The sequence below is a fragment of the Mauremys reevesii genome, linkage group 6, assembly GCF_016161935.1.
Source record: "Mauremys reevesii isolate NIE-2019 linkage group 6, ASM1616193v1, whole genome shotgun sequence".
In the NCBI taxonomy this organism is placed as follows: domain Eukaryota; kingdom Metazoa; phylum Chordata; order Testudines; family Geoemydidae; genus Mauremys; species Mauremys reevesii.
In genome coordinates, this window is record NC_052628.1 from 17,420,611 (window position 1) to 17,448,373 (window position 27,763).

A 27,763-nucleotide genomic window follows, 5' to 3' on the forward strand; every position below is an offset into this window, starting at 1 on the left:
GTGTGGGGGCGGGAGCAGTCACAGTGGCAGAGGAAATGCAGGATGTTATAATATTTAATGTAGAAAATTACCAGAATCGGTGTGGTTCTAACTCACAAGAGTGCAGATTTCTCCTCTGCAAACACTCTGTGAGAGGTGTCATGATTTAGGACCCCTTGGGGTTCTGCTGAACACCCCAATTCTCTTGAGTATAGTCTCCAACTAGAGACTATTATCTGGCCTCTCTATGGTACGTATATAGACTTCCCACACTATCAAAGTACCTTGCAGTGAGGTAGGGAAGTGCTAATATCCCCATTTTACAGATGGGTAAGTGAGAGACAGAGAGGGCTAAATGATTTCCCTCAAGTCAAACAGACATTCTGTGGCAGGTCAGAGACTTGAACTCGGGTATCCCAGGTCTTAGGTGAGTGCCGCTAAGCACTAGACCATCCTCCCTCTCACAGTTCCTGCCTATATAATCTCTAAGGTCTGTAATGCCTAGTTTAATTTATCTAATATAATCTAAATGGGTATATGGCCCCCTCATGAAATCGCCTGAGCACCTGCCAAGTACTTAACACCAGTAGTGGCAGCTTCTCTGACCTTGTCCCCCAGCCCATCTCCTCCCCATTCCAATCTGTCTGTAATGTGGTGCTCAGGGAGCTCCTGCAGAACAGCTCCATGTTGTGCAAAAGGTGCTTACTATAAATGTCATCAAATGTGAGTGAATATTCCAATCCTTTGAGCAGCGAAACCATGGTGGTTACACACTGCAATAGCCGACACAGGGGAAAGGATTTGCCTGACCCAGAAAATACTATTCAGCAGAAAAGTTGTATTTTTTCCTTTATCTCAAGTAGGTGGAGTTTTGGATATCTGGATAACTTTGGAAAGTACTATTACTTATTATTTTCCAGCCTGTTTCCTGAAAAGTGGAGACTTATTCTATCCTCTTGATTTCCAAGTTTGTCCTCTCATCTCTGTCAGTATTTTAGAGTATAAACTCTTCTGGGCAGGGCCTGGCTTTATTTCTGTTTGGCACAGCCCTAAGCATATTGTCAGCACTTAGAAATACAAATAAATAACTGCAATCTGTCTATTAGGATGTGTGGTCTGCACTACAAAAAAAGAATACAAGCTTCTGTTCAGTTCTGAAGAGTGACTCTAGCAATGGTGGGTAGGTTACTAGTTTATTCTCTCTCAAAGAGAATATCTGATCTTCTCAGTTTACAAGTACAACATGATTATTTTTTTTTGGTAACTTCCAGATTTGCAAATATAGCCTGGGATTTGAAAGTAAAAATGTGTTCATGCACCAATGCACCAATTGCATGCACCAGTGCTAGTAAGGAAGATTTTTCGGGCAACATTCTGCCTCCCCTACAACTCTGCAACCCATTGTTTTAAATTTCTGAATGTGATTGCACAGGTGTAAATGAGGCCTGAATTTAGCCCTGTATTTGGAAGTTAGTTAAAAATAGATCACAAGAAAACTGCTTAATCCCACTCTCTAGATACATGTGTTCTTTTACTGAATGATAAGAAGTTTCATATTCAGAGTGACTCTGTCATGACTCCTACCCCTGCCCCATGCTACATATAATCTGAAGTTATATTAGTTTGTTTTTGATTGGCCACATCAAAAATAAATATAATGTACTATGTTTTGAAAAATCCGATGATGCAGCAAAGGAAGGCAAAGAGACAACGCTTAATGATGTGAGGGGTAATTGCACTTGGCAACATTTGTTTTTGAATATAGAAGAAGAGTTAATCTGGAGTTTTTTGTGCTTGTGTACCTGCTTAGTTTGATGACACAGCAAAGAGTTATTGCCTATGGAGAGGACATTTGGTGCTTTTAAAATTGTATGAATGTGAAAGAATTGCAAAATCTGTTGTAAGGATTTGGGTCTGGATCCAAAGACCACTGACATTAATGGAAATGTATTCACATAGACTTCACTAAACTTTAGGTTATTGGTTTATCAAAAGCAAAGAGAAGTCTCTAAATACCTAGGTTATAATGGAACAATGATTAATCAAATATAATGGAACCTTTGATAAGTCTCATTTGTTTACAAAGAACAAATTGCACCAGACAAATTCAATTGCTTTGATCGATCAAGGTCCAAAACCGGTAGAAGTAGGAAATAAAGCAATTGTAATCTTTCTAGACAGTTGTAAAGCATTTGATGCAGTGACCCACAGATTTTTTGTTTTGCCTAAAATATTAAATCACATTGTCTTGGTTATGAGTACAGTCTCATTGGCTGAAGTATAGTACACAAAGGTAAAGACAATCAGCAATGTTCCTATGAAGGTGACTCTGATTGGTACTGGGTCTGGATTTATTTAGCATGTTGATTGAAGATCTGGAAGAAGGGATAAACAGCACATTAATTAAATTTGCACATGAAACCAAATTGGGAGGTGTTACACACAGTGAGGACAGAGAAATAATGAAAAAATTATCAATGTGGACAGCAAAAACAATTGTAGTTAACCTGGAGAAATGCTGGCTAATACACTTGGGGGAGGAATCTTTTGAAACAGACAATCAATAGCAGCAATACTTGGAAAAGGAATGATGACAAAAAAAGGCCTAAGGTGATAATGGAGATCAAATTATATTTGACATTGAAGTTTCATGTGGTAATTAAAAAATGCAAGTTTGATCTGCATGGGCTGTGACATCCCACCTTAATTCAGGAGACACAAGTTGCTTATGGCACTGATCAGATAGCTTTTAAAATCCCACATTTCTAAACACCTCAGTATTAGTGAGGATTGGACCTCAAAATATTTTCCATTACCTAAGCACCCACAAATTTGAACACTGACCACCACCACCAAGAGAAGGTGAAAGATCCACCCATCTCTTTGTTGTAGCCTTACCATAATGCTCAGACACAGATGCACTATGCCAAAACCAACCGGACAAACACTCTTACTTGTCCTCAGGATAAGATAGAGAGGGGGAAAAAAACAGATGTTGTTCTTCACCATTCCTGCTTCTTTCTGGGCAGGAGGAGAAAAGAAAAAAATTGGGTCTTTGTATAGATTGCGAGTATGGTGTTTTTATAACTGTACAATTCCTTCACACACCATCATGATGATCGTATTACAAATACTGATATACTATATATAGAATCTGAATTCTTGCTTCTGTAAAATAGCTCATGAGAACAGGCTTTCTTGTGTGAGATCAGTTATTCACTGTTTCTGATCAGGTCAGTAATATCACAGCAATACCGTAATCACTTCTCTTTTTGGCTTGAAATATTGAGTGTCCTGCAGATATAGATTCTCTGTCTCTAAATTTGTTGAACTGAAGTAATGAATATAATCTCTGTAGGAACTGATGAGCAATCACAGCCCCCTTAGATATTAAGCGGCTGGATTGACCCTTGTATACCAACATATTATTGGTGCTATTATTATTTGAATTATGGTACTGCCTAAGGCTCCAATCAAGACTCCGGCTCCATTGTACTAGGCGCTGCTAGAAACACATAGTAAGGAACAGTCCCTGTCTCATTAAGCTTAACAATCTAAATGGATAAGACAGATAAAAGATGAGAAGAGAGCAGGATGTAACTTGCCCAGGGTCACACAGCAGGTCAGTAGCAGAGCTAAAAATAGAAGCTAGGTCTCTTGATTCGCATTCTAGTGCCCTATCCATTGGTTCATACTGCCTCTCCTAATGTAAAAGGCACAAAATGGACATTAACAATCTAGAACATCAGTTCAGTTGTAAACACTTCCTGGAGACCGTATCTCCTAAGACCACACCAAACCTCAACAGCACTGGGGAAAAGACTCAGTTGTCACTTGAAGAAACCCAAAGCTACGTTCAGATGCTTGATTGCTCAACATCCTTTCCAAAGCAGACCCCTGTGATGTGCTATATATTGAGGAAAGGTTTCAAAGATCATTGTCAAACACTTCATTGCACCATTCATCCAAAACATGAATTTCTTGGTACACTTTGATAGCAATTAGAGCTGATCAGAAATTTTTCAATGTTTCTTTTGATTTCTCAAAACTGAAACTTTTTCAGAAATGTAGCTGTTCTGAATAAACTTTCCTCAGGTGAGAGACCCATCCCAAAATAGACAATAATGCTCATCTGTGATGTCAGGTAACCAGGTTCCCTGCTGGGCCTGATTTGAAGTAGAGACTTGAATGGGAGTCGCCAACATCCCAAGTGAGTGTCCTAACCGCTAGGCTCTTAACTACTCTAGTGTGAGAGGATCTCTCTCTTGTTTTCACAAAATTTTTTGAAAGTTCTTAGTTTCATGACCAAAGCTGTTTAGGGTAATCCATGGAACTATCATTTATATTCACTACTACGATCCTGTTCTTCAAACACATTGAGAAGCCACCACACCAATTGGAGATTTGACATAGCCTTTTATGACTCTTCTACTAATTACATATTTCCATTTTTTTCTCCCCTTTTAGTACCAAGTGGAATGCCTCAGAATGTCTCCTTGGAAGTGGTTAATTCAAGGGTAAGTCTGCAATATGTTCACCATCTCATTGTCAGAGTTCATATATATATTTGGTACATCCTGTATATACACACCCTAGTTATGTGTAGATTTTACATAAGAGAAAATGTTCTAAAATTCACACAATGCTTTGTTTTATTCATCTCTTTATCCTTCCTTATTAGTTGAACTGACCATTTCAAATCCCTGTTTCTCTTTTGTGACAGTCATTTTGGTGGGCATTATATTTCTTTCCTTTCCACAGGCCAAAGTGTCTACCTGAGCTGGTTTAATTAAGACAACAACCTTCTTACAGTAACAGTCTAGATGAGAATGTGTATTAATTGCTGATGAATGAGACTTTGTAATCTTGTTGTTGATTCTAACAAACAAAGAAAGGATTGCTCCTTCCAATGCTTTTAATGAGGCATCATTCTTGTAGCACTTGATTTTGCAGTCTGGCATTTATGACACAGTGCTGACTCTCCTGCATACGAAAGAGTTTCCCTATCAGTTCAGTTTGTGCTGGAAGCCATGAAAAGTTCTGTCCTCCTGAAGAACGTGACTTAGTCTCTCTCCTCAAAGCATAGAATGAAACGCCTTATTTACAAATAGTACTCGCTGTATCACAAAACAGGTTTCACAACAATCCTGTGACTTAGATGTTGTTCACATTTTACAGCTGGGTGAACTGAGGCACAGAGAGGCTAGAAGACATGACCAATAAATCTGTAGCAAAGTGGGGAATAAATCCTAGACTTCTTTACAATCGAGTCTTCTGCCTTTAGAGCTAATGTGCGTAAGAATGTGCTTCATTGTTAGCACTTTGTAAGTGCTAAATATTATCTGTAAATTTCAAAGCTTTTAACAAAGTAGGGTAATTATTAATAGTTTACAGACAAGGAAACTGTTAAGTGATTTGCCAAGGGCCATTCAACAGAACTGCCTAATTCCCTGTCTTATGCTCTGTTCATTCTATTGTAACAACGAAAACATAGTTGACTCCCATTTTAAAAAAATGAAAATGTAAATAGCTATTTATTAGTGTCCCCTTAGCTTTTCAATACACGGTTAATTTTTTCTGTGATGTACATCTGTTTGCCAGTAGAATGTGTGGATGCAAAGAGGGCATACATATTTAACACCTGTGCCCACAAATTTGGGCTAGATTTTTGCCAGTCGGAAACAGACAGTGTAGCTCTGACTTCATTAGAGCTATACCAATTTGTACCAGCTGAAAATGTGGACCATATAGTGTAATTGTGTATGAGGGCTACCAGAATTCATAAGGACTTATTTTTCATAAGAAAATGCATGCTTTGAGTTCAATTCTGTTCTCCTTGAAGTCAATGGAAAAACTTGTGTTGACTTCATTGGTGTAGTAGTGCCTTTGTGCACAATTACCCCTGTGCACATACACATGCACACTTTCTGGGCACAAATATTTCTGTACATAAGACAGTGGTTCTTGAAAATTAGCAGATTGAAAAAATATGTTCCAATTCAGTCATAAGTAAACAATTTTAGCTAAGCTAGTTTATCTGAATGATTGCTTCTGTGACAGAGACAGCTAAACTTCTGAAAGCAATGTAAAGATTTTTGGACAGATGTGCTAGAAATTGCTTCTGAAAGAAATAAAAACAATTAAAAAAAATCATTGTGTGTGATAAGGCATATATGACCCACACTGGCAAGGAGGAGGTTAATGAGGACCTGTGGACCCAATTAGCCCTGCCCTGCTACACCTGCAGCAGATGTCAGGTGTGGAGATAGGAATTAAAATGAGAAGAGCAAGTTGAGTTGGGGGCTGTCCAGGAAGGAGAGCAGAGCTCTGCTTCTCTCTCTAGGAGAGATGCCTGGTTACAACCAGGAGACTGAGACAGCTTGTTGTAGTAGTACAAGCCTCCTGGTGGATGGAATGGCCAGGCCCTGTGAGACTGACCAAAGGACTGGTTGTTTGAAGACAGGACCTAAATAGGGTAGGGTCCTGCCAAATACTCTTTGGATGACCCTGTTTTGGTTTCTTGGTTTGTCTTTTATTTGTGGATATTAATACTCTCAAAGGGGTGGGGACAGAAGAATGCATTAGCCAGAGGGTCTATACACCACTGCATTGGACATCACGAAAGGTGACACCTGAGGCATTGTGAGTAGGGCCTGGTGGGCCATGAGGGAGCGTACGGTGGAGGTGAGCGCTGTCACAGTGTGCAGTACAAATATCTGGTTGTAAATGTAAGTAAGCATTCTATTCTGAATAGATTCTTGTACTACCCTCATTACCATAGTAGCTAAGTAGCTTTGTTGCCAAGAAGGCTAATGGCATTTTGGGTTGTATAAGTAGGGGCATTTCCAGCAGATCGAGGGATGTGATCATTCCCCTCTATTCAGCACTGGTGAGGCCTCATTTGGAGTACTGTGTCCAGTTTTGGGCCCCACACTACAAGAAGGATGTGGATAAATTGGAGAGAGTTCAGCAGAGGGCAACAAAAATGATTAGGGGGCTGGAGCACATGACTTATGAGGAGAGGCTGAGGGAACTGAGATTGTTTAGCCTGCAGAAGAGAAGAATGAGGGGGGATTTGATAGCTGCTTTCAACTACCTGAAAGGGGGTTCCAAAGAGGATGGATCTAGACTGTTCTCAGTGGTAGAAGATGACAGAACAAGGAGTAATGGTCTCAAGTTGCAGTGGGGGAGGTTTAGGTTGGACATTAGGAAAAACTTTCACTAGTAGGGTGGTGAAGAACTGGAATGGGTTACCTAGGGAGGTGGTGGAATCTCCTTCCTTAGAGGTTTTTAAGGTCAGGCTTGACAAAGCCCTGGCTGGGATGATTTAGTTGCGTTTGGTCCTGCTTTGAGCAGGGGGTTGGACTAGATGGCCTCCTGAGGTCCCTTCCAACCCTGAGATTCTATGATTCTACTTTCCACTAGTGCAGTAAGTGATGAGTCTAACATCTGTCATGTGAGGTTCATTTCTTTCTCATACCCCCACAGGGAAATTGTGTGTGTAGTCTAGTGCTTTGGCAGTTGTTTTTGTCTCTTAAATAAATATTAAGGCTGTCAAGCAATTAACAAAATAAATTAAAATTTAAAAATTAATTAAAAATTAATCACTACTAATTAAAAATTAAAATTAATATGCACTTTTATTTCAATTACAACACAAAATAAATATGAAAATGTAGAAAAAAATCCAAAATCTTTAATAGATTTTAATTGGTATTCTATTGTTTAACAGTGTGATTTAAACTGTGATTAATCACAGTTAGTTTTTTTAATTGTGATTAATTTTTTTGAGTTAATAGTGTGAGTTAACTGCGATTAATCGATAGCCCTAATAAATATGTATTATCTGCTGCTCTGTGATTGTATTAGAAAAGCAGGTCAAAGAAGTGTGTCTTGCACTTTGAGCAGAGGGGTGTGATGTTTGTTATAGTTCTAAGTTCCTATTAAAGTTTGTTCCACAGTCTGGAAACAGCCTTTCAGAAAAACTCTGTCACCTGAACAGATGAGTTTTGTCCTAGTAGTATGAAATTCCACTGTGCATGAGGAGCCAGAGCTGGTTTAAAATTTGCCGGCAGAACAGTTTCCCATAAAAATAAATACTGATCAGATAAAATTGAAACATTTAAAGGGAACATTGATTTTTGTCTATTTTTTTCTGGAAATTATCAAATGTTTCATTTTAATAAAATCTAAATGTTTTGCTTTGGTAAGGTTGACTTGGATTTTATTGTTTCAACTTTTATATTATATGAAAATAACAAAAATGTCAAAATAATAAAGTGGAAATTGAACTTTTCCATCTTATTGTTTGGATAAGGTCAAAATGAAATACTGGAATATTTGGAATAGTTTGTTCCATGAAAAATTTTGACATTTCACCTTTACTAAGTGGTTGGAGATGATACACATTTTGAAATCATGGAATTTCCTTCAGGACAGAAATTCAGAATTTTAACCATCTCCTTTCCAAAACTTTCAGAAGTGGTATGCCAAGTCTTCATATATTCACTCTAATTTAAGGTTTCGCGTGCCAGTAATACATTTTAACCTTTTTATATTTAACCTATTATATATAATATATAACTAAACTATTGTTGTATGTAAAGTAAATAAGGTTTCCAAATATTTAAGAAGCTTCATTTAAAATTTAATTTAAAATGCAGAGTGCCCCGGACTGGTGGCCAGGACAAGGGCAATGTGAGTGCCACTGAAAATCAGCTCGCGTGCCGCCTTCGGCACACGTGCCATAGGTTGCCTACCCCTGTCCTAATGGGTGTTCTTTAATCTTATCCTTTCAATGTGAACATGAGATGTTAGCACATATTAGACTGACTTAAATTTAACCTTCAGGAAATGATTGGATCTTCACACAAGCATTAATACCAGCTGATGCCAACCACTTCTTATCTAATAAAAATAATCACTGTACATGTTCCAATAGAAATCGCAATAAGAAGCCATGCTAGTTTACTAAGACAAAGCAGACTCACAGAAAGTGAATAAAATCACTGAACAATTTTACAAAACCCAGCTCTTGTTCAGATATTTTAAGGTTGTCAACTGAGTAGTTGTAACTGAGTTAATCCAATGCAGAAAAAAAATGGTGGAGGCAAGGGGAGAAAGCGATCTGTAAAACATCTTAAGTAGTGATTTTTTTCATTCGAGATTCAGCCAACGGCACTGTCAGTGCAGCTGAGGTGAACAATTGAAAGGTAATCCCAAATCATAAATGATCACCAAAGGAAATAATCACTTAGAAAACAGAGAGGCAAACTTGCCTTTGGGGAAAACTCTCACCAGGAAATTATGTTCAACACAGATGGCTTCCACTGTTTCTATGTCCTGTGTAGGACTATTTCCATCTTGCTAATTTTATGAATATATTTGTTGTCATCTTTTCCTTCACAATGGCACAAATGTCAGTTAAATCCAAGAGATCACTAAGGGCTTGTCTACATGGCCAGTTCACTGTGCACCAGCTTGCCACACAAAGGCTTGCTGTGTAGACAAGCCTTTAGGGTTTGTCTACACTTCACTCAGAGGTGTGATTGCAGCATGTGTAGACGCACCTGAGCTAGCTTTGAGCAAGCTAGCTCAATTAAAAATAGCAGTGAAGCTATTTTGGTCGCATGGGTTAATACCCAAGGTCCCTTGTGGGCTTATAAAGCCTGTGCTGCTACTCCTCGTTGCCATGATTTCACTTACATTGTTGTTATTCGAGCTAGTTAGATCAAAGCTAGCTCAGATATATGTGTGCTGCAGCCATGCCTCTGATTGCAGTGTAATCATACCCTTTGTTGAAGATGGTTAATTCTGTCTCCTCCATTTGATATTTTATATGTTTGGTATTAATTCTGTTAGCATTTTATTATGTTAGCTTTGTACTATTTTATTATGCTGTGTGTTTGAGAGGTTCTTTTTCCCTGTTTTATTGGAGCAACATAATTTTTTCTTTGGTAACTCATTGCAATAGGAAGTCCATTTAGACCCTCATGTTGACACTTCAGGGCATTAAAAGAAATGTACACACATACTTTGTCAATTAAAGTGAAAAAAGTGTCTATATGTGAAATCTGTATTTACAGGTGGTCTCGTGGAACATGCCCTTCAGACATTTCCTTTTCCACCACTGACACTTAAGCCACAAGTTAAATCAACTGCTCATTAATAAGGATGAATTTATTGCTTTGGAAACACTTCTACAATCTCATGTTAATTATGAACTTAAATTTCACTCACGCTGATCTGCATTTTCCATCTCTTGTTTTCTTGAATGCAAATGTGTATTTTAAAAAAGTGCTACCCTCTACTTTTTAAACCCTCCTATAAGTAGTACCCAGAGGCAATGGTGTATAGAAATATCTCATTCCTAATCTTTGTGTGTATCTTTGACTTATTCTCAAGACACCTATGTCACAGAGCAGCTGGTAATCTGTAGTGACCTTATGTAGTGATCATTCAGTGTTAAGACATTTAAAAAAAATAGGAAAATATGCTGTAGGAAATAATGCTGCACAGCAATGGGGATAGACTACATCCATTTTAAAGTTCTTTTTGTTTGTTCATATAGTAATAATATTTATTTTATATTTATTGTAATAGAAAATTTATATTTCTATTGCTAAAGGGTAGAGCCTTTTATCTCTAGGTTTTCTGTATCTGTCATAATAAAAAGGTGCTGCTGTAGTTCTGATTCACAAAGCATTTTAGCATAAAGCTTCAATGGGATGTTAAAATATACTTCAAGTTAAGTACATATTTAAATGCTCTGTTAAATGGGGATGGATTTATGTACATGCTTATGTGCCTTGCTGAATCATGGCCTACAGGACTGCTGTGCTGTAGCCCATGCAAAACAAATGTATCTTAGTTCTTTTCACGGTGGCCAAGTTTTGATATCACAGAACCAAATGGTTGGTAATGTGCACACATTTTGGCAATCTGAAGACACTGAAGGCAAAGGATTGAATGCTGGATATGAAATCTGAACTGCCCTCCCACTATGTCAAGGTTGAGGCACGTTGGCAGGGAAGTGTGGGAAATATTCTATAGATAGTCCCTGAAGTGTTTTTCTGTTAATAGGGAATTTCCTAGAGCTATCAATATGGCACCAATCACAAGCAAGCCATTCAAAAAGATTGATTCCAAGAGTGTGCTTAGTGGTCCCAGAGTGAACTGGTCCCAAAGTGAATTTCTGAAACATTTCATGTTTGTCTATCGTTAAAGCCCTCAACCTATAGAAATTGCATTGATAGATATGTATATTTACACATGAGCACTGTTTGAAAAAGCTAGAATAGATTTCTAAATGTAGGTTGTTTTTTGAAGAACAATCTTAATACAGTAAAAAGAAAAGTAAATTCACTAAATCTAGAGAAACAAAGTTAATCAAGCAGAAGAACTGGCTTCATGGACTGTGGTTAAAATGCCTTTGTTTATAGCTAAGAAATACGATTTTTGTGGCATTTGTTGCCAAGACACATAATTTAACTCCCAATTTCACATTGAACTTTACATTATTTACCAGTCTAGTGAAAATCTGCATGAGGTTTGTAATGTTTTTCTCTTATCTCTTCGGTTTTGCAATGATCTAAAATATAACACGTCTACACTCTGCCTGCTTTTGTCCTAATCATTCTTTCTTTTCTTCTAACCTGACAGTAGTCACTGAGAATTAGTTCAGTTAAACACTTCCACTTCACGAATTGATTAAATAACAAAAAAGTAGCTGAACTTTATTCTAGCACAGTTCCCAAATTGTATTTAAATATTGCACAGGGCAACTATGCCTCATAATGCAACCTTGTCTAAAACAATAACCCGCTCCAATACTTCCCATACCTCTTTAAACTTCATGCTGAGTTTAATAAGATTTCTGGCTTCATAATATTTTTCCTAAGTGGTGGGAGATTGTAAGAATTTAATTACATAGAAGATTTTTGGAGTATTATTATTTTTATTAACGTTTATATTGTAGTTGTGCCTAGAGGCCTCAGTCAGATCAGGGTTCAATTTTTCTAGGTACTGAACAGGTAAAAAAAAACAAAAAAACAGTCCCTACCCCTAAAGATCTTTTAATCGAAAATACAAGATATTACAGGGGGGTGAGATAAGCAAGTGGCTGAGGGTTATCGGAAGACAGAGTAACAAAAATCATTGAATGTCTTATTGGAGACTAGAAGAGCCGTGTGTGGCAATTCATAGCCAATCAGTAGCAGTAATCACAACTGCCCGTATTTCTAAGTGGCCAAAAGTCTCTCTTATCATGAAATTTTATTTCATAACTTCTTTACACATAATACTTGACTGTTCCAGATCTTTTTCTACTAATGCGTGTTCCATTGTGGTATCCCAGCGTTACAAAAAAATAAGCATTATTAGTATTTGTGTGTGTATTTCCATTCAGTTTAACTTCTACATGGGCTCAAATTCAGCCCTCAGAGCTGGGGATGGCACCTCTTTCATTAGTCAGTGGGAGCTAGCATGCATCCTAGACCAGTGTTTGACCATAAAGTTATATACAACTCTGTGCTTTTTCATATTTGCTCAGAGCTGCGTGGTAAGGGGGCGGGGCTACGAGCTCCAGCGGGGCCTGAGTTCCCTCCGCTCAGCAAGGAGCTCGCAGCCTCGCCCCCTTACACGCGGCTCTGAGCGGGGCGGAGCTCAGGGGCCCTGACGGAGCCACGCTGCAGCTGTCGAGGGATGCTGTTGGATGGGCTGAGGCTCTGGGTGAGGGGCGAGCCGGGGGTAAGGGGCCAGGGCTGGGGGGTTGGCTAAGGGGCAGGGTGTCCTGGGGATAATCAGGGGATAGGGAGGGGGCAGAGGTTGGGGGGGGCAGTCAGGGGACAGGGAATTGGGAGGTTGGATTGTAGGTGTCCTGGGGGGGTGGGGTCTGTCAGGACTCAGCGCGGGGGTGGATAGGGGTCGGGGCAGTCGGGACAGGGAGCAGGGGTGGGGTCCCAGGATGTTGGGTGGAGGGGGTCTCTGGGGAATGGTGAGGGGACAAGGAGCAGGATGGGTTGGGGATTCTGAGGGGGGGAGGCAGTCAGGGGGCAGGAAGTGGGTGGGGGTCAGATGGGGGCAGGGCCAGGCTGTTTGGGAGGCACAGCCTTCCCTACCCTAAAGCTCATTCAGCAGTTTGAGGCTTGCGGAAGAGCCGAGCTGTTAGTTTTTCCATTAGGGCTGCCATCCCTTTCACTTCTCAAATGCCAAATTATAGTCTATATGTAATTTCAGTGCCATAGGGAGATTCATGTCAGGGGAAAATTAGCCATTGAAAATTAGCCACTGGGGAAGGGATCACATGAGAAGAGTAATATCCTTCCCAACCCTACCAAGGGAGACCCCCCTCTCCTGCATTCCCTGAGGCTTCAGAGGGGTTAATTCAGTGGTTCTCAAACTTTTGTCCTGGTGACCCCTTTCACATAGCAAACCTCTGAGTGCGACCCCCCCCCTTATAAATTAAAAATACTTTTTTATATATTTAACACTATTATAAATGCTGGAGGCAAAGCGGGGTTTGAGATGGAGGCTGACAGCTCGCGACCCCCAGTAATAACCTCCTGACCCCCTCAGGGGTCCCGACCCCCAGTTTGAGAACCCCTGGGTTAATTTAATTTTAGCACCCTGTTTCCATTCACATGCATGTGCTATTTTGAGCATTTCTGTTTTCACAACATAGGCTCATCCCAGATTCTGGAACAAGCTCAAATGCTCAGTTTGTTGAGTATGTACATAACCTATACTAAAGACAAACTCACAGTAACCGTCTCCAGTTTGTGAGGGACCCCATGGAGCCAGTCTTTAGGAAACAGATAACTGCATGGAGGTTAAGTCCATTAATGGCTATTAGCCAGGATGGGTAAGGAATGGTGTCCTTAGCCTCTGTTTGTCAGAGGGTGGAGATGGATGGCAGGAGAGAGATCACTTGATCATTACCTGTTAGGTTTACTCCCTCTGGGGCACTTGGCATTGGCCATTGTTGGTAGACAGGATACTGGGCTAGATGGACCTTTTGTTTTGACCCAGTATGGCTGTTCTTATGTTCTAACCTAAATGAACCCAAAGTTATGGAGACAGATATGAGTCAAGGAAGCCAGCAGAGTATCAGAAACCTGGAAAAATCTGATTGGATGGGCTGAGGCATTTGGTCACAAGCTGAGGTGGTTCAAAAGTTTTGGATTTTTTTTAAGCAGAATTTTTTTATTGTTTCTTTAAACAATCAAACACAGCAAGCAGCAAATATATGGCCACACACTTCTGAAACCCCAAACCATATTCAGGTTTTGGCAGACTAATTTCAGCTTTTCAATTAAAAAAAACACAACACATTGTGAAGGAAAGCAGACATTGTCCGTGATTTTTTTCTGCTTTTTAAAAACCCCTAGTTTTCGATCCAGAAAAAGTTTTGACGGAAAATATTTGTCCAACCCTTTTAATGAGCTTTAGTGCCTTTTAGCACTAGCTGATGCTGAGAACCAGTGATACCTTGTCAAGAAGTTTTCTCAAAACTGGGTTTGTGCCGAGATGCAGAAGGTTTATTTTTTCCAGGGCCGCCCGTGGGTGCGGAGCAAGTGGAGCAATTTGCGCCAGGCCCCGCAGGGGCCCCCCCCGAGAATATAGTATTGTACAGTATGGCAATTTTTTTGTGGAAGGGGCCCCTGAAATTGCTTTACCCCAGGCCTCCTGAATCTTCTGGGCGGCCCTGGGATGAGCCACCTACACAAATGTGCCATGTGCCAAGAAAGTTAATTTAAAAGCAAGTTACTTCGTATAAAACTGTGTTTAGTTATTCTTGTGGGAGAGTATATGTGTGAAATTCTTTACATAACTCTAGCTCTGGGTAAAAACTATAAGAAATTCTTCTTTTGGAGAGAGAAAGAGACCTGTCTTGGATCTAAACACTTCAGAATTCCAGTCTGATTTCTTTGACAGACCAGCTGCTATTTTAGCTGAGAGGCAATAGCCATTAAGTTGATATTTTTCCAATTTTGTTTTTAAAATGGAAAGGACTTTACTTTCATCAGAGTCCTTCTCCGTGAGGGGAGATTCTTTGGTCCGTTTTTAGTTTGTTTGTTTTGATTTTTGTTATAATGGAGCTTTTTTAATACAGTACAGGCTTTGCATTTTTCTCTGATGCACAGAAACTTTGATGCCTGTTAGTATATTGGCAGTTTTAAAGCCACTAAAGTATGTAGTAGTTGTATTATATTTCAATGTCTACATCTTCTGTGTGGTACTTTAAAAGACCTGTATGAAAGGAACATCGAGGATTTGTACAGCAAACATAGAGGCATGTTTCCCATTCTTCTCTTTCAAATCCCTCCTTAAAATTCTCCTTTGCTGTGATGTCTACAAAAAAATTGACAAAAAGCTGGTGTGCTGAGACCACTGCATATTATGCTCACCACCAGTATTGTCTCATTTTTCCCTTTTACTCTCCCACCAGTCTGTCTGTATCCATCTGTTGTCTCTTGCTTTTTACTTGGATTGTAAGCTCTTTGGGGCAGAGGCTGTCTTTTTGTTCTCTGGTTGTACAGCACCTAGCACAGTGGGAGTCTTGGCCTGTGACTGGGTTTCCTAGTCTCTACAATATTACTATTAATAATTATCATCCACAAGTTGTTGCACTAAGTGAATGGGACTGCTTGTGAAGTAAGGCACTGCACAATAGAGTTAAGGGTCTTAGAACCGGCAATGTAATAATCCCTCCTAATCAAAGATGAGATAAAAGGTAACAGGTCTGATTCTTCTCTTATTCTGATGTAAATCAGAAGAAACTCCACTGAAGTCAATGTTATGCCAGTTTTATACTGATGTAACTGAGAGCAGAATCAGACCCAGCCATGCTTCCGGTGAAGTATTTACAACATTAAGACCCACAAATGATCCATCAATGACTTATCACCAAGGCATAGTGTGACTTCACCAAGGGTTACTTATGGTAATAAGTATTCTATCAAGTACTGTTTGCAAAATGTTACCCCAAATAAAACTCTCACAGTTAATACAATGAGAAAAGATATGCATTGTTTAACTGTTTATGAAAAGTTCAGAAGAATGTTCTTCAATATGATCATCCTCAGCAATTTAAATTAAGACAAGCATAAGATACTTGTTGCAGCCATGCCGAAGGAGACAATGGCTAAACATGACTGGCAAAAACAGATGATGATAATGGAATACCCTTTTGAATGTTTTATTTGCAACACTGTTGAATAGTCTCTTTTACTTCACAGTAGGAATAATTATAACACTTAAGACTCAATGAGTCCTACTCTCCCCTGCTTTGTGCCTGGTGTGGTCATTTACACCTTGGGCAAAGTCGAAATGAAATGCTACCAAATCTGAAATATCTACATAAACTGGTGATAGCATCTTACAGTCACTTCGTCCTTAGTTTGCAAAGGTTTAAATGGTTACATAAGGAGCAAAATAGTGGAGAATCAGGTCCACTGCCTTTAGCAAATTACTTTACTTTCACCACCAGCCGTATATTTGTGGCTTCATGATTTGCCTCCCACTCATACGACTCTGAGAGCTGGTCAAAAGTGCAAAATGTTCATGTGTTTGAACACAATTATCAAGAATCAAGTTAGTTAATATGATTTTGACCATGACTTTGTAGTCTGGGTAGACCTGAGCAAATCACATTCAGCAGTGTTCCAGCTAATCATGATTAAACCTGAGGATGTAAAGGTTCCATCATGGTTGTCTGGCACAATGTTGAGCTTGACTTTGATCAACCTAGGGAAGGACAAATTGTAGTCAGCATCATGTCTGCTAACTTGATTCTTAACCATGTTCAATCCTGGTAACATTTTGTCATGAAAAAGAGCCCTTAGGGTGATGGGCACTATTAAACAAACAAACAAACAAACAAAAACCTACAGTACAGATAGTTCAGAAATATCAGGCTGGGAACCAAACTTTCCCTTCCTACTCCTTTGTCTAATTTACAAGCCAATTCTGCAGCTTGTATCTACCCTGAGTGCTATTTACTCCTTTGTAAAGCACCGGCCACCATTGTTATTTTGTATAAATAATAACAAATATTAATTTAAGCTTCACAACGCTGCTCAGATATTGGTGAGTGGTATTGGTATCCCCATTTTACAGAAGGGTTAGAGGACTTTCCCATCATCACAATGAGTGACAAACCTGGAAATAGGACTCATGGTCTGTCAAAGTTAGACTCAGGACTCACAGTTTGTCAGACCACTCTGTTTTATTAGCACAGCGCTCTGCTAATAACACCCAGATAATGTGAGCACCATGCAAGACACAAACTATCTTATTTATACAGATAAAAGGGTGAGAACTTAACAAGATAACAAAGGAAGCAGAATCAGATAACTTTACCTGGGCTAGGCATGCATATCTTATTTCCTTACTAACTATTACCAATTTTCTGTTAATGTTTCGCCATTAGCACCATTGTTTATGCCTAATGTTTCTTTTCCTGGCACCTGTATTTCAACATTTCTTATTTCTGCTTAAAGGTACATACAACATTTCTTTAACCCATTCTTATTTTTACAATATAATTCATTCTACTTTCACAGGTCCTAATGCACAGTAAATTCATGTTGCTTCACCAATGATGCCAGCCTTGATGCACCATTAACCTGCTTCTTTCACAAATGTCTCTGTGCCTGTTTCCACGCCACCCACTTTGCATGGAATTCTTGTCCTCCAAGCCAGTGCCTTCCCTTTGTTCATATCATTTCCATGCAACTGTAGCTGTCACCATTTTTAAACACAGTATCTCTAAAATGCTACTGCGCTTTTTCTCTGTTTCTGGTTTTGCTCCTGGAATTAATTTCTGCTACTTAGATGGAGGCAGACATCAGAAGTCACGCTGTGGGATACAATGTGACAGACATGAGAGGCAGAGGAGCCAGATGTTGCCAGTGGAAAAAATATTTTTTTCATTGCTTGGCATCTGGGTCTGGCGACTGCTCTGTACTGAAGGGAAATTATATACTGTAGCAGAGTAAAGGGATCAACGGGTCTGTCACAACACATTTAGTTCAACTGTTTAAAATTACTTTCCTATGAAATCTGTATTAAAATATCATGTAAATACATCCCAGACCATTCTTACAACATTGACATATTAGGCCACACAGTGTATTTTAACTCCACTTAAAGCACCAAGGAATTGCTTCTGGTGGTTCAGCATTGTATTCTACTGGTTACCATGATTGGGGGTGGGGGGTGTCATGTCCTTGCCCTGAATCTGCATATATCATACTTGTTCCTCTCCTCTGGCCATCTGCATACATTCTGCGACCTGATGTTGGACCAGAAGTAGCATGTGCACCTCCACCGCTAGCTGTCTACAAGGATAGCCAAACCCAGGCACTGGGGCAGGTTCTGTACTATTCTTTTATATTCTAGTTTGGTACTTACACTGAGCTCATCACTGTAGTATCTGAACATTTCCCAGTAGAGCAATGGTCCCCAAAGTGTGGGGTGTGCCCCCTTATGGGGGCGCAGAGGAACATCTGGTGAGAGCATGGTGGGCCCAGATCAGCCCCCCGGGGGGGGTTTGGGGAGAGAGTGCCACCCAGCCCTGCTCTGCCCCCAGTTCTGCTCCGGCACCAGTCCCAGCTGCTCGCACCCTAAAAGTCCAGTTACCTGCAGTAACTGGCCTCCACCACCAGGGGGTGAGAAGAGCAGCAGCAAATGCTGGACCCTCCAGGAGCACTCAGGGACAACTCCGGTGAGAGAGGTCCCAGTGGCTCCCCTGCCCTGTCCCAAGTGCGGCTCACCCTCCCCTGTCCTGCTCCACTCCCCTCCCTCTTCCCCGCTCCAGCTCCTGGGGGTGGGGGAGGAGCATTGACCAGGTAAGGGGAGGCATGATTGAAAAAGTCTGGGGACCACTGCAGTAGAGCATTAAGCAATTATGATAATTCCTTACACTTACACTACACACCTATTTCATGTGCGGATCACAAAGCACTGACCAGCTATGAAGGCCTGAACCTGCCAGATGCTGACTGCCCTTCACATACATTGACTTGAGAGGGAGCGGAGGGTGCTTAGGATCAGGAACTACTTAGAATTCAGCCACATGACCGTTGTCAAGTAGCTCCCCTAAGGAGCGGTAACCCCCATTTTGCAGATGGGCAAGTCACGGTCTGGTGGGACAGCTACGTTGGTTAGGAATGTAAAAAAAAATCACACTCCTAACCAACGTAGCTATGCCAGCAAAAGTGCTGGTGTAAATATAATAATTCTGTGGTGTGGGGGGAGGGAGAGAAGAGGGAAGTTCCTTTGCCAGTATAGCTTATTTTGTAACTGGTATCTGTTTTGCCTATGTGAGCTGTTTCTCCAGTAGAAGGGTTTGTCTAAGGCTGGGCTCAAGTCAGTGGAAACTTGTGGGAGCTCTTTACTGTTGAAAAGCAAGTCACCAATTTAAGTGATTAGCTTCAGTCACCCCAGTTGAAAATGTTCTCCTGTGCTTCTGCAATATGGTGTTTTTTCCATCAAAGAATGTAGGGATGTTAGAATAGATAGGTAGGTATGCTGGAACTTAGCACAGTATTTGCTTTCGTGTGTGCCTGACTCATTTAATTAACTGATGTTTCTAAAACACTGACAAGTTGGGAAGAGCTACATAAATGCAAAGTGATATTCTTAGTAGAAACAAGTTCTAAAGGTGAGCTGCTTTTTTAAAAACTGAGACTTGAGAAATGATAAAATGTTTTCTCCAGTCTTGCAGAATGAAGAACAATCAGAGGGTTTAAAGAAAAAAGAAATAGTTTTTGCAAACGTTCAAAATATTCAGCAGATTTTTGACCCATGATGACATAAATAAAATTTAATGAGATCCAGGGGCAAATATAAAATATATTGTAAAATAGTCAAGTGAATATTTTAAAAAACAAAAAAGTGAAAACAATGATTGTCACCACTATTTAGAGAGGAGACCTCTAGGATATGTGTTTAACCTTTAAATATATTGCTTATGAAGAGGACTGCAATCCAGGAGCTCTTTAACCTTTAAACCTATTACTTATGGGGAAGAACAGCAATGAACATTGAGCTTAACCTTTAAAAAGGAGAAATTTGCTGATAGTCTGTAAGTCAACATATCTTTTGTTTCTCGCTTTTAATTATACGCTTCCCCTGAAACTAAAACCATTTGTGGGTCATGTTCTTGGTAAATATTCTTTGCGCTTATCCCACTGAAAAAGTTTCAGTAGCGGGATGGCATTATTATATTGTGTTTCAAATATTTTGTTCTGAATCTGTTAATGGGTTTGTAACTATTTATATGGGTTTAGTTTCTTCAGCTTTAGTTTTAGGTTTTAAGTGTATTTTCTAAATCGATTTAGTTAGTACCTCACTGTCACCCATGCACACATGTCCTCCAAGGTTATGGTGCAATTTAACTAAAAAGCCAAGTAGTTTAATTATATAACGCATCAAATGAAGACTGAAGCATTTTTAACAAGAACATTTAATATATTGAGCTTGGAAATACCATTTCTCTTTTCCAAATTCTAACTGTTTTGCCAATGGCCTGGTGCCAAAAGGGGAGTATGGAAAAATACACGTTAAATCTGTTAAATACGGGTTTCGTATCTGGAAGGCACATCAGATAATGGCTTCCTCTAACTATAACTGAGTGCTGTATCATTAGGCAACTCAGCATCAACATTCAAAAAGTATTGAATTAATGTTTTGACAACTGCCAGTGTCCCCCAAGGACTTTGAATTGTTAGGTATGTGGTTCGGCGTCTAATATTATTTTGGTATTTCCTTGCCCATAGGCTTTTGAATATCCTTCAAATGGGCAGTTTCGATTCAAGTTGTTTATAAGGCGAGTACACTATATCCGTATATTGCCTTTATAGATCCAACTAAGAATGATGATATCAAGAAAGCATTGTACCATCTAAAAGAATTATCAGTACCTAAGAATCTCATTAACAGAAGATTGATGATGATGATTATACTGACTCTTCTAAATGGATCTTGAGTTGATAGTTGTACAATAGCCTCTGAAATTTCTTCTTGGATATCTTGAATCATAGAGATTTTATGCTGAAGGCACCTGTTACACTTGTGCAGGCTTTGGAAAAGGTAGTTTGTAAAGAAGTGATCAGAGACGTTGCCAAAATCTCTCTATTGTAAGTCACTCATCTAACGTAACACCTACGTTTGATGGTTCAGAGGATCGCCTTTAAACATAAGAAATACAGATTGTTTCAGTCCCAGTGGATGTACTTATTTGCTTGAGCTACATGTAATAATCTGGGATTTTGGAATTCATTATAGTGATGAAAGATTAGGAGCTCTCCTTTAGGTTTGGATAATAGTAATACAATGCATCAAACCCAAGGATCTCAAAGCATTGTTACAAAGCTGAGTACTACTATTAGTAAGCTGAGGCACAGAGGTTGCTTGGTTCCCCTGAGGTTACACAATGATCAAGAGGCAGAATGGGGGGAAAACAACCCTGCGGTATTGACTCTAACTTCCTTTCTCTAACCACCAGACTACACTGCCTTCTATCTGAGGCAAACATTTGAATGCCGGAGATAGTTCAACTTCTTGTCTTTGCAAAACTTGCCTGCAAACCTTCCCAAAAGATGTTTTTTGTGAGCATTCCATTACTTTCTGTTTTCATTCAGACCAGAAGTTAGTTCAGAGGCACAAAAAGGAAAACAAATATTAAAATTGAGTCAGCAAAATATCTCAGAACTTTCAAAAATGTTTCATTCAGATTTGGTTCTAGAAATGGACAAACATTTGGAAATGGAGTGGTAGTTTTATTTTGTCTAATTTCCTCTTTTGTCCTCTCCTTTGCTGAGAATCATGGTGCACTGCAGAGCAATCAACAGTCTGTGGCATCTGGGTATTACAAGAGATTATATATTCTCCATTTTTCCTGTCTTGTATAGAGGTGCAACTTGGGGGTCAAGTCTGAAGGATAAAAAATGATATTTCATTTAGATAATAAACCTGTAGTCAAGACTGAGAATAAACCACCCTCTTAATCAAAATCAGTCTCCGAGCTAGTCAAGACATTTATGCCATGGAAAATAGCCACAGAATACTTTTCAGTGCCAGTTATGTAGCAGCAAAGAATAATCATGTAGCTGATGTATTGTCTAATTTCCAGTTCCAAAGGTTCCATGTGTTGGCATCAGAATGGGCACAGAGCCCACAGCTGTTCCTAACTCGTTGCAGACAGAACTGTTGGAATCTTGGAGGGTTCTGTTCTTAAGTTGTCTGTGAACTGAGTCCTCTTGGGCCCATTAGCAATATCTGGCAGCAAATCAGCCTCTTGTTGATTTTCTTGGATGTAGGGAACCTGATTCTCCACTGCCTTGAGCGTAGTGTCCTTAAGAAATGTGCAAAGTCCGTTCAGAATGCTGCCTTTGATGTAAATAAATGGAAAGCTCTTAGAAGGTAGTATTTTAAACCAGGGTAAATGACTGTTTTAGTAAAAGTATTTTACACTTTGCAGAGGTGTAAATTACTCCACAAGATGCAGGGCCATGGGGAATTAGGCCCAAGACTTCTACAAAGAAGCAGTGCTTCTAAGAAGAACGCCCACTCCTTCTTGACATAGTTATCTCCTGCAGTTGCCCCTCTGCCCAAGCTTAAGATCCTTCTTCTTACCTATTTTTGTTTTCAGGGGAGCTGGCTCCCTCTGACTCCATAGTCTTGGTACCTGGTGGACTCCTCTGTTGCATCCTCTAAACCTTGATTGAGACACTGCATGGCTACTTCTCCCTTATCTGCTCACCTTCCCAGTAAAGAGCATTCTTTGAAGGTGACTACCCTGTTCCATATAGTGCAGCAGGAACTGAGAAATTCAATTGCATAACCTTAGGAGACAAGTTGTCCCATAAACCTTAGTGTTGGAGCTAATGAACCCTTGGAAGATCATTAGCAACTGCGTGCTAGGAAAGGTGAGGCTTTCCCCGCTGTATTAAATTCATATATTCTGTGGCTCAGCGCAGAGAGGGATGAGTTCCACTGAACAACAACTTGCATATTTCTCTTGGACAGCGGAATCTTGATACAACCATCTGAGGTCCCCAGAAACTCAGACCTCAGAGAAGCCCCCACTGTTGTAAGGTCACCACCAGGCTCTCCAAAGCTAAAAGCATGAGCCATGAGTTTGAGCTAAAGAGCCAAGTCCCTTAGCTGTCAGCTTTAACAGGCTAATATCTCTGGGGGTTAGGCACGGGTGCGCAGGGCATGTAACACACAACGAACAGTGGGTTACTCTTACACTCCACTATTCCCTTTTTTGTCATTCTTTGCAAAGGGGAAAAAATGCATTTGACCTGCCACATTTTCCTTGTGTAAGGGGACTGTTATCCCCTTACTAACATTCAGTGGGGGTGTTTTGGTTGCTAGCTCCCAGCACTAAAAGGGGAGGGATCGATGGCAAATCAGGACCCTGAGACTGGCAGTCCCCAGGAACAATGGCGAGAGGCCAATGCTCCAGGTCAGCCTGATTGACAGGGCGGGCCGGCTAATCAAGGAGACAGAAGGCCAGGGCGGGTCCCGTCCTCCATGTGAGCTGGAATTTGCCTGGGTCAGAAAGAGTGGGGTCGAGCTAAGGAGAAAGCAGGGGCCTAAGCTGAGCTGGAGAGCAGAGCCAGGCCAGATGCAGAGGGGCCAGAGCTGCAGTCAGAGAGCCAGAGACACAGCCCAGGGAGAGCAGATCCTGTGCTGTGAGCAGAGGTGCAGCCACAGAGCCAGAGGCACAGCCCAGGGAGAGCAGATCCTGTGCTGTGAGCAGAGCTGCAGCCACAGAGCCAGAGGCACAGCCCAGGAAGAGCAGATCCTGTTTTGGGAGCAGAGCTGCAGCCACAGAGCCAGAGGCACAGCCCAGGGAGAGCAGATCCTGTTTTGGGAGCAGAACTGCAGCCAGAGAGCAAGAGGCACAGCCCGGGGGAGCAGATCCTGTGCTGGGAGCAGAACTGCAGCCACAGAGCCAGAGACACGGTCCAGAGAGAGCAGATCCTGTGCTGGGAGCGGAGCTGCAGCCAGAGAGCCAGGTGTGGTGAGCAACTGGGGCCAGCCAAGGGGGGGACCTTGGGCAAAGGGCCCAGCACAGAAAGACACCCCCAGCCAAGGGTCCATGCAGGCCAGGCTGGGAGGGGGATCTTAACCTGACCGGGGGGCTGGCACTGGGAAGAAGGGTCCCACCACACAAAGCCCGGAGGTGTGTGGTCACCACCATTGCAAGTGTCCCACCTGCAGCACAGCCAGGGCCTGAGAAGGAGGCCTGGGACCTACAAGGAACAGACTGCAAAGTGCCTTGATGTCCAGAGACACCGTTTGTGATGTTCCCTGCCACAGAGCAGGGTGATGTGTTTTCCTGTAACCTTGCCCATTTTTCCTTATTCTTTTCTTTAAATTAATTGTTAAGTAAACAACTTGTATTTGCTTTAAATTGTATGGAATAATCAGTGGGTCAGGGAGGTGCCCAGTGCATAGAGGGTACCCTGGAGTAGGGATACCCTAGCCCCTGTCCTAGGTGACCACAGCAGGGTTGGGGGTCGAGCCCCCCAGGAATCCAGGGCCCAGCCTTGTTGGGGCTACGAGGACTCTGCCAGACAGGAGAGTCCTCAGGGGCAGGGAGGCCTCTGGGTAAAGGAAGTGGGATCAAGGACTCAGATCCTTTCGCTCGCCCACTTCACCAGGGTAGCACAGAAGCCAGGAAAGTTCCCCACAATAGCGGGACCATTCCCCCGCTTACACTTGGGCAAGTCAGTGGTGACTTTCCACTAAATCTGAAATTCACACAGTAACTGAAACTCTCAAGCCTTGAGCAGGGGTCTTCCCCATTTTGCACTAGTGTATAAAACAGGCAAGTTCCATAATTCAGCCAGCTATTGCTTGGAAGACAATGGGTCTGGAAAGGGGAAAACGGAAGAAAATGATAAGATTACATGGGAGTTAAAACATTAAAGTATCAGCAGAGGGAAAGCTGCTGTGCTGCCATTCAGCAGTTCCCACACTTTATTGTTTCAATTATCACCTTCTTAAAAATTGTTGGGGAGTGAATGAATTGGAACAGCAAGGTCATGTACCACCAGGGGTAAACATGTCACAGTTGGGACACCCCTTGGGAGTGCATTAAATCAGGTGCATGCTTTTAATAAATTATTTACTATATTTTTGTATCTTCCTGCAGGAAATGCATTAATTATGCTATGTTTCTATTTACTAAGCAGGCTTTTCAAGGTTGTGCTTATTTATTTTGGTCATTTAAAGGCAGTAAAGGCTCCCCAGACATACCTCAAGGTACGTTTTTTTTGCTTTTTAGTCTTTGGTGTCCACCGTCTCAATGCCTGCTTTGCATTCCCAGGCATTTAACTGCACTATGGACAACGTAGCCATCTCTTTTAATGGATTTGGTCATCTGACTCCTCAAGCTTACTCTAAAGATTCTTTCTAAGCATCGTATTATATTTTTCACTAAATTTTGCTGACTCTTTTACACCATTGTGTCACCCCTTTGCTACATTTATGAATAGGCGCTACACTCAGTATCACTCTTACCCATTTGGAAGGACTTGTGTGTTGCTACTCCACCTCTGAATTCTGTAGAGTATTTGTGCAGTGCTATAGGTCCTTAGTTTTTTGAATGTACTCCAGCAGCACTCAAGGAATTTACAACTGCCTTCTTATCACTTTTCTGTCAAAGTATCTTTATTCATTAACTTTTTAACTGCTGTGGAAATTATTCATTATGACATTATTCAGCAGGCCTTTATAGTCACTATCTCACCTCTCCAAGTATTTCCAGTTATATTATGGTTACACATGAACCATTAAAGATTAGGGTTTGATCTAATAATGTACTGCAGTATTTAGACTCAAACTGATTTCAATGGGTTATGGATCGAGCCCTGTAAGAGGCTCTGTATGAGACAGGATACAAACAAACAAGCTGTGGAGACCTCTGAAGTCAGAGGGTGCCTTGCTGTTAATTTCAATAGGCTTTAGATCAGGCCATATGTGCTAATCTATATTTTAGAGGATTTAACCCTATGAACCACATTGGGGCCTGATACTCCTCAGTGTTACTCGATTGTTATTCTGAAATTCGGTACAGTCACATTGGTTAAAAAATGGTGTAGTGCTATGGAGAATGAGGCACTTCTGGTTTAGGGATAGGTTGAATTCTGAGTTTCATATTGTCCTGATGTAACTCCTGTTAAAGGCAATGGAAATATTCCCACTAATTTATATGGGTGCTGGATTGGGTCCTCTGACACAAGACTTTGCTTGGAAGCTCTGTTGGAAATGAGGTGAAGGAGTTACACGAACACTGAAGTGGAATCATTTGCCTCTCAAAAGTAGCTGTGGCTAAGGAAAACTTTAAGTGAGTTGAAGTCTTTGAGCTGGGAAACCATGATGGAGATGATGTCTATACAACTATTTCAAGAATAAAAAATAAATGTACCGCCTGAAAAAAAATTGCCTGAGCTCATTGTTATTATAAAATGTGGCAAAGGATCAAATTTGAATTGACAAGGAAAATGTTCTCATTGATAAGAAGATAAAGAGTTTTCAACTGATACAAAGTCAGCCAACTCTTTGATTAGTATGATTACAACCAGAAATCAAATTGAAAATAGTACATATTTATGGAGTCCTTGGTGGCTATTAACATGCTTCAATAGATACTGATCTTAATTGGAGATTTGTTCACTACTTATAAAATTATTTTCCAACCTCTTCTTCCCCTCCTCCCCCGCCTCCCCCTCCCCTCCAAAAAAAGAATTATTTGTATTGCAGTAGTAAACGGACAGCTCAATCGGGATCAGGGCCATGCTGTACTTGATGCTGAATAAACATTTGGAATGACATTGTTGGAACACAGTACAAAAATTCATATGATCGTCTAAGACTGCTTGTTATGCAGAGAACAACTGCAACATGTTTATTTGTTGTTTTTTTTGTAAATGTCATGGTTGAAAAACCCTACCTTCAGAATTCAGAGAAGAGTGAGCTAACTATTGCAAGCGCTAATATATTTTTCTTCCAAATTCTTTCTGCTAAACTATACAAGAAACTAACAGGATTTTGTTTTGTTTAAGTCTAATCTCAAGTACTGTTGGAATACACTGTGACCTGCAATATTTAGCAAGCCTGATGAGTTCTTGGAAAAAGACTTGTCTTCAAACAGCCTGAAGAAATCTTTGAATTTACAAAAGCTAAAAGCCCCGTCTCTGGAAATAAATTAGAGAGAATATGTTCAGCAAGAAAATAAAAATCTTCATGCATAAAAATCAAATGAGAAAAATAGAACGTATCACCCATCCATTTCCATTCTCCATGGCATTACAATATTTAGAGTTCTTCAAACTTTTCATTTTGCAGCTGAAAAAAATAAATGGGTTTATTATTCTTATGTTTCTTTGCCCTGAGCCATGGTTTTAGTTTTATTATAGAATCTTTTTAAAAGCCAATTGTTTAGTACTGGGGAAAAGAGGCAGATTGAAGGTCCTTCAGCTTGCTCAGACACCTTGCCAGTAGCCTCCTCACACATCCTGCCAGAGTGCCGCAGTCCTGATCGGTAGTGACCACCTCTAGGACCTACAGAATAGTTTAGTCTCCATGCCCATCCCATTCTTGAGCTCTCAGACTACCAGAAAGGTGTTAATTGTGGCAGTATTTTTTTGTGTGCGCGCTCTGGATACCTGTCCATTGGGTGCAGATTGAAACACCCAACTCACTTTATCTGAGCAACTGATCAGCTGTTAGACAGTAGTTACATTTGAACATTACCAAA

General features: G+C 40.6%; 1 protein-coding gene across 7 annotated transcripts in view; it reads left to right on the forward strand.

Moving 5' to 3' along the window:
• DCC (DCC netrin 1 receptor) overlaps window positions 1-27,763 on the forward strand; it is a 555,466-nt gene that overhangs the window by 327,108 nt on the left and 200,595 nt on the right. For 5 of the 7 annotated variants that reach the window (XM_039544135.1, XM_039544134.1, XM_039544133.1 and 2 more), the window contains one exon: window positions 4,447-4,496. In XM_039544135.1, coding sequence (XP_039400069.1) covers window positions 4,447-4,496 — 50 coding nt within the window. Of the gene's footprint in view, window positions 1-4,446; window positions 4,497-10,064; window positions 10,128-17,543; window positions 17,598-27,763 lie in introns of those variants that run through there. The other 2 variants (XM_039544137.1, XM_039544139.1) reach the window with 2 other exon arrangements.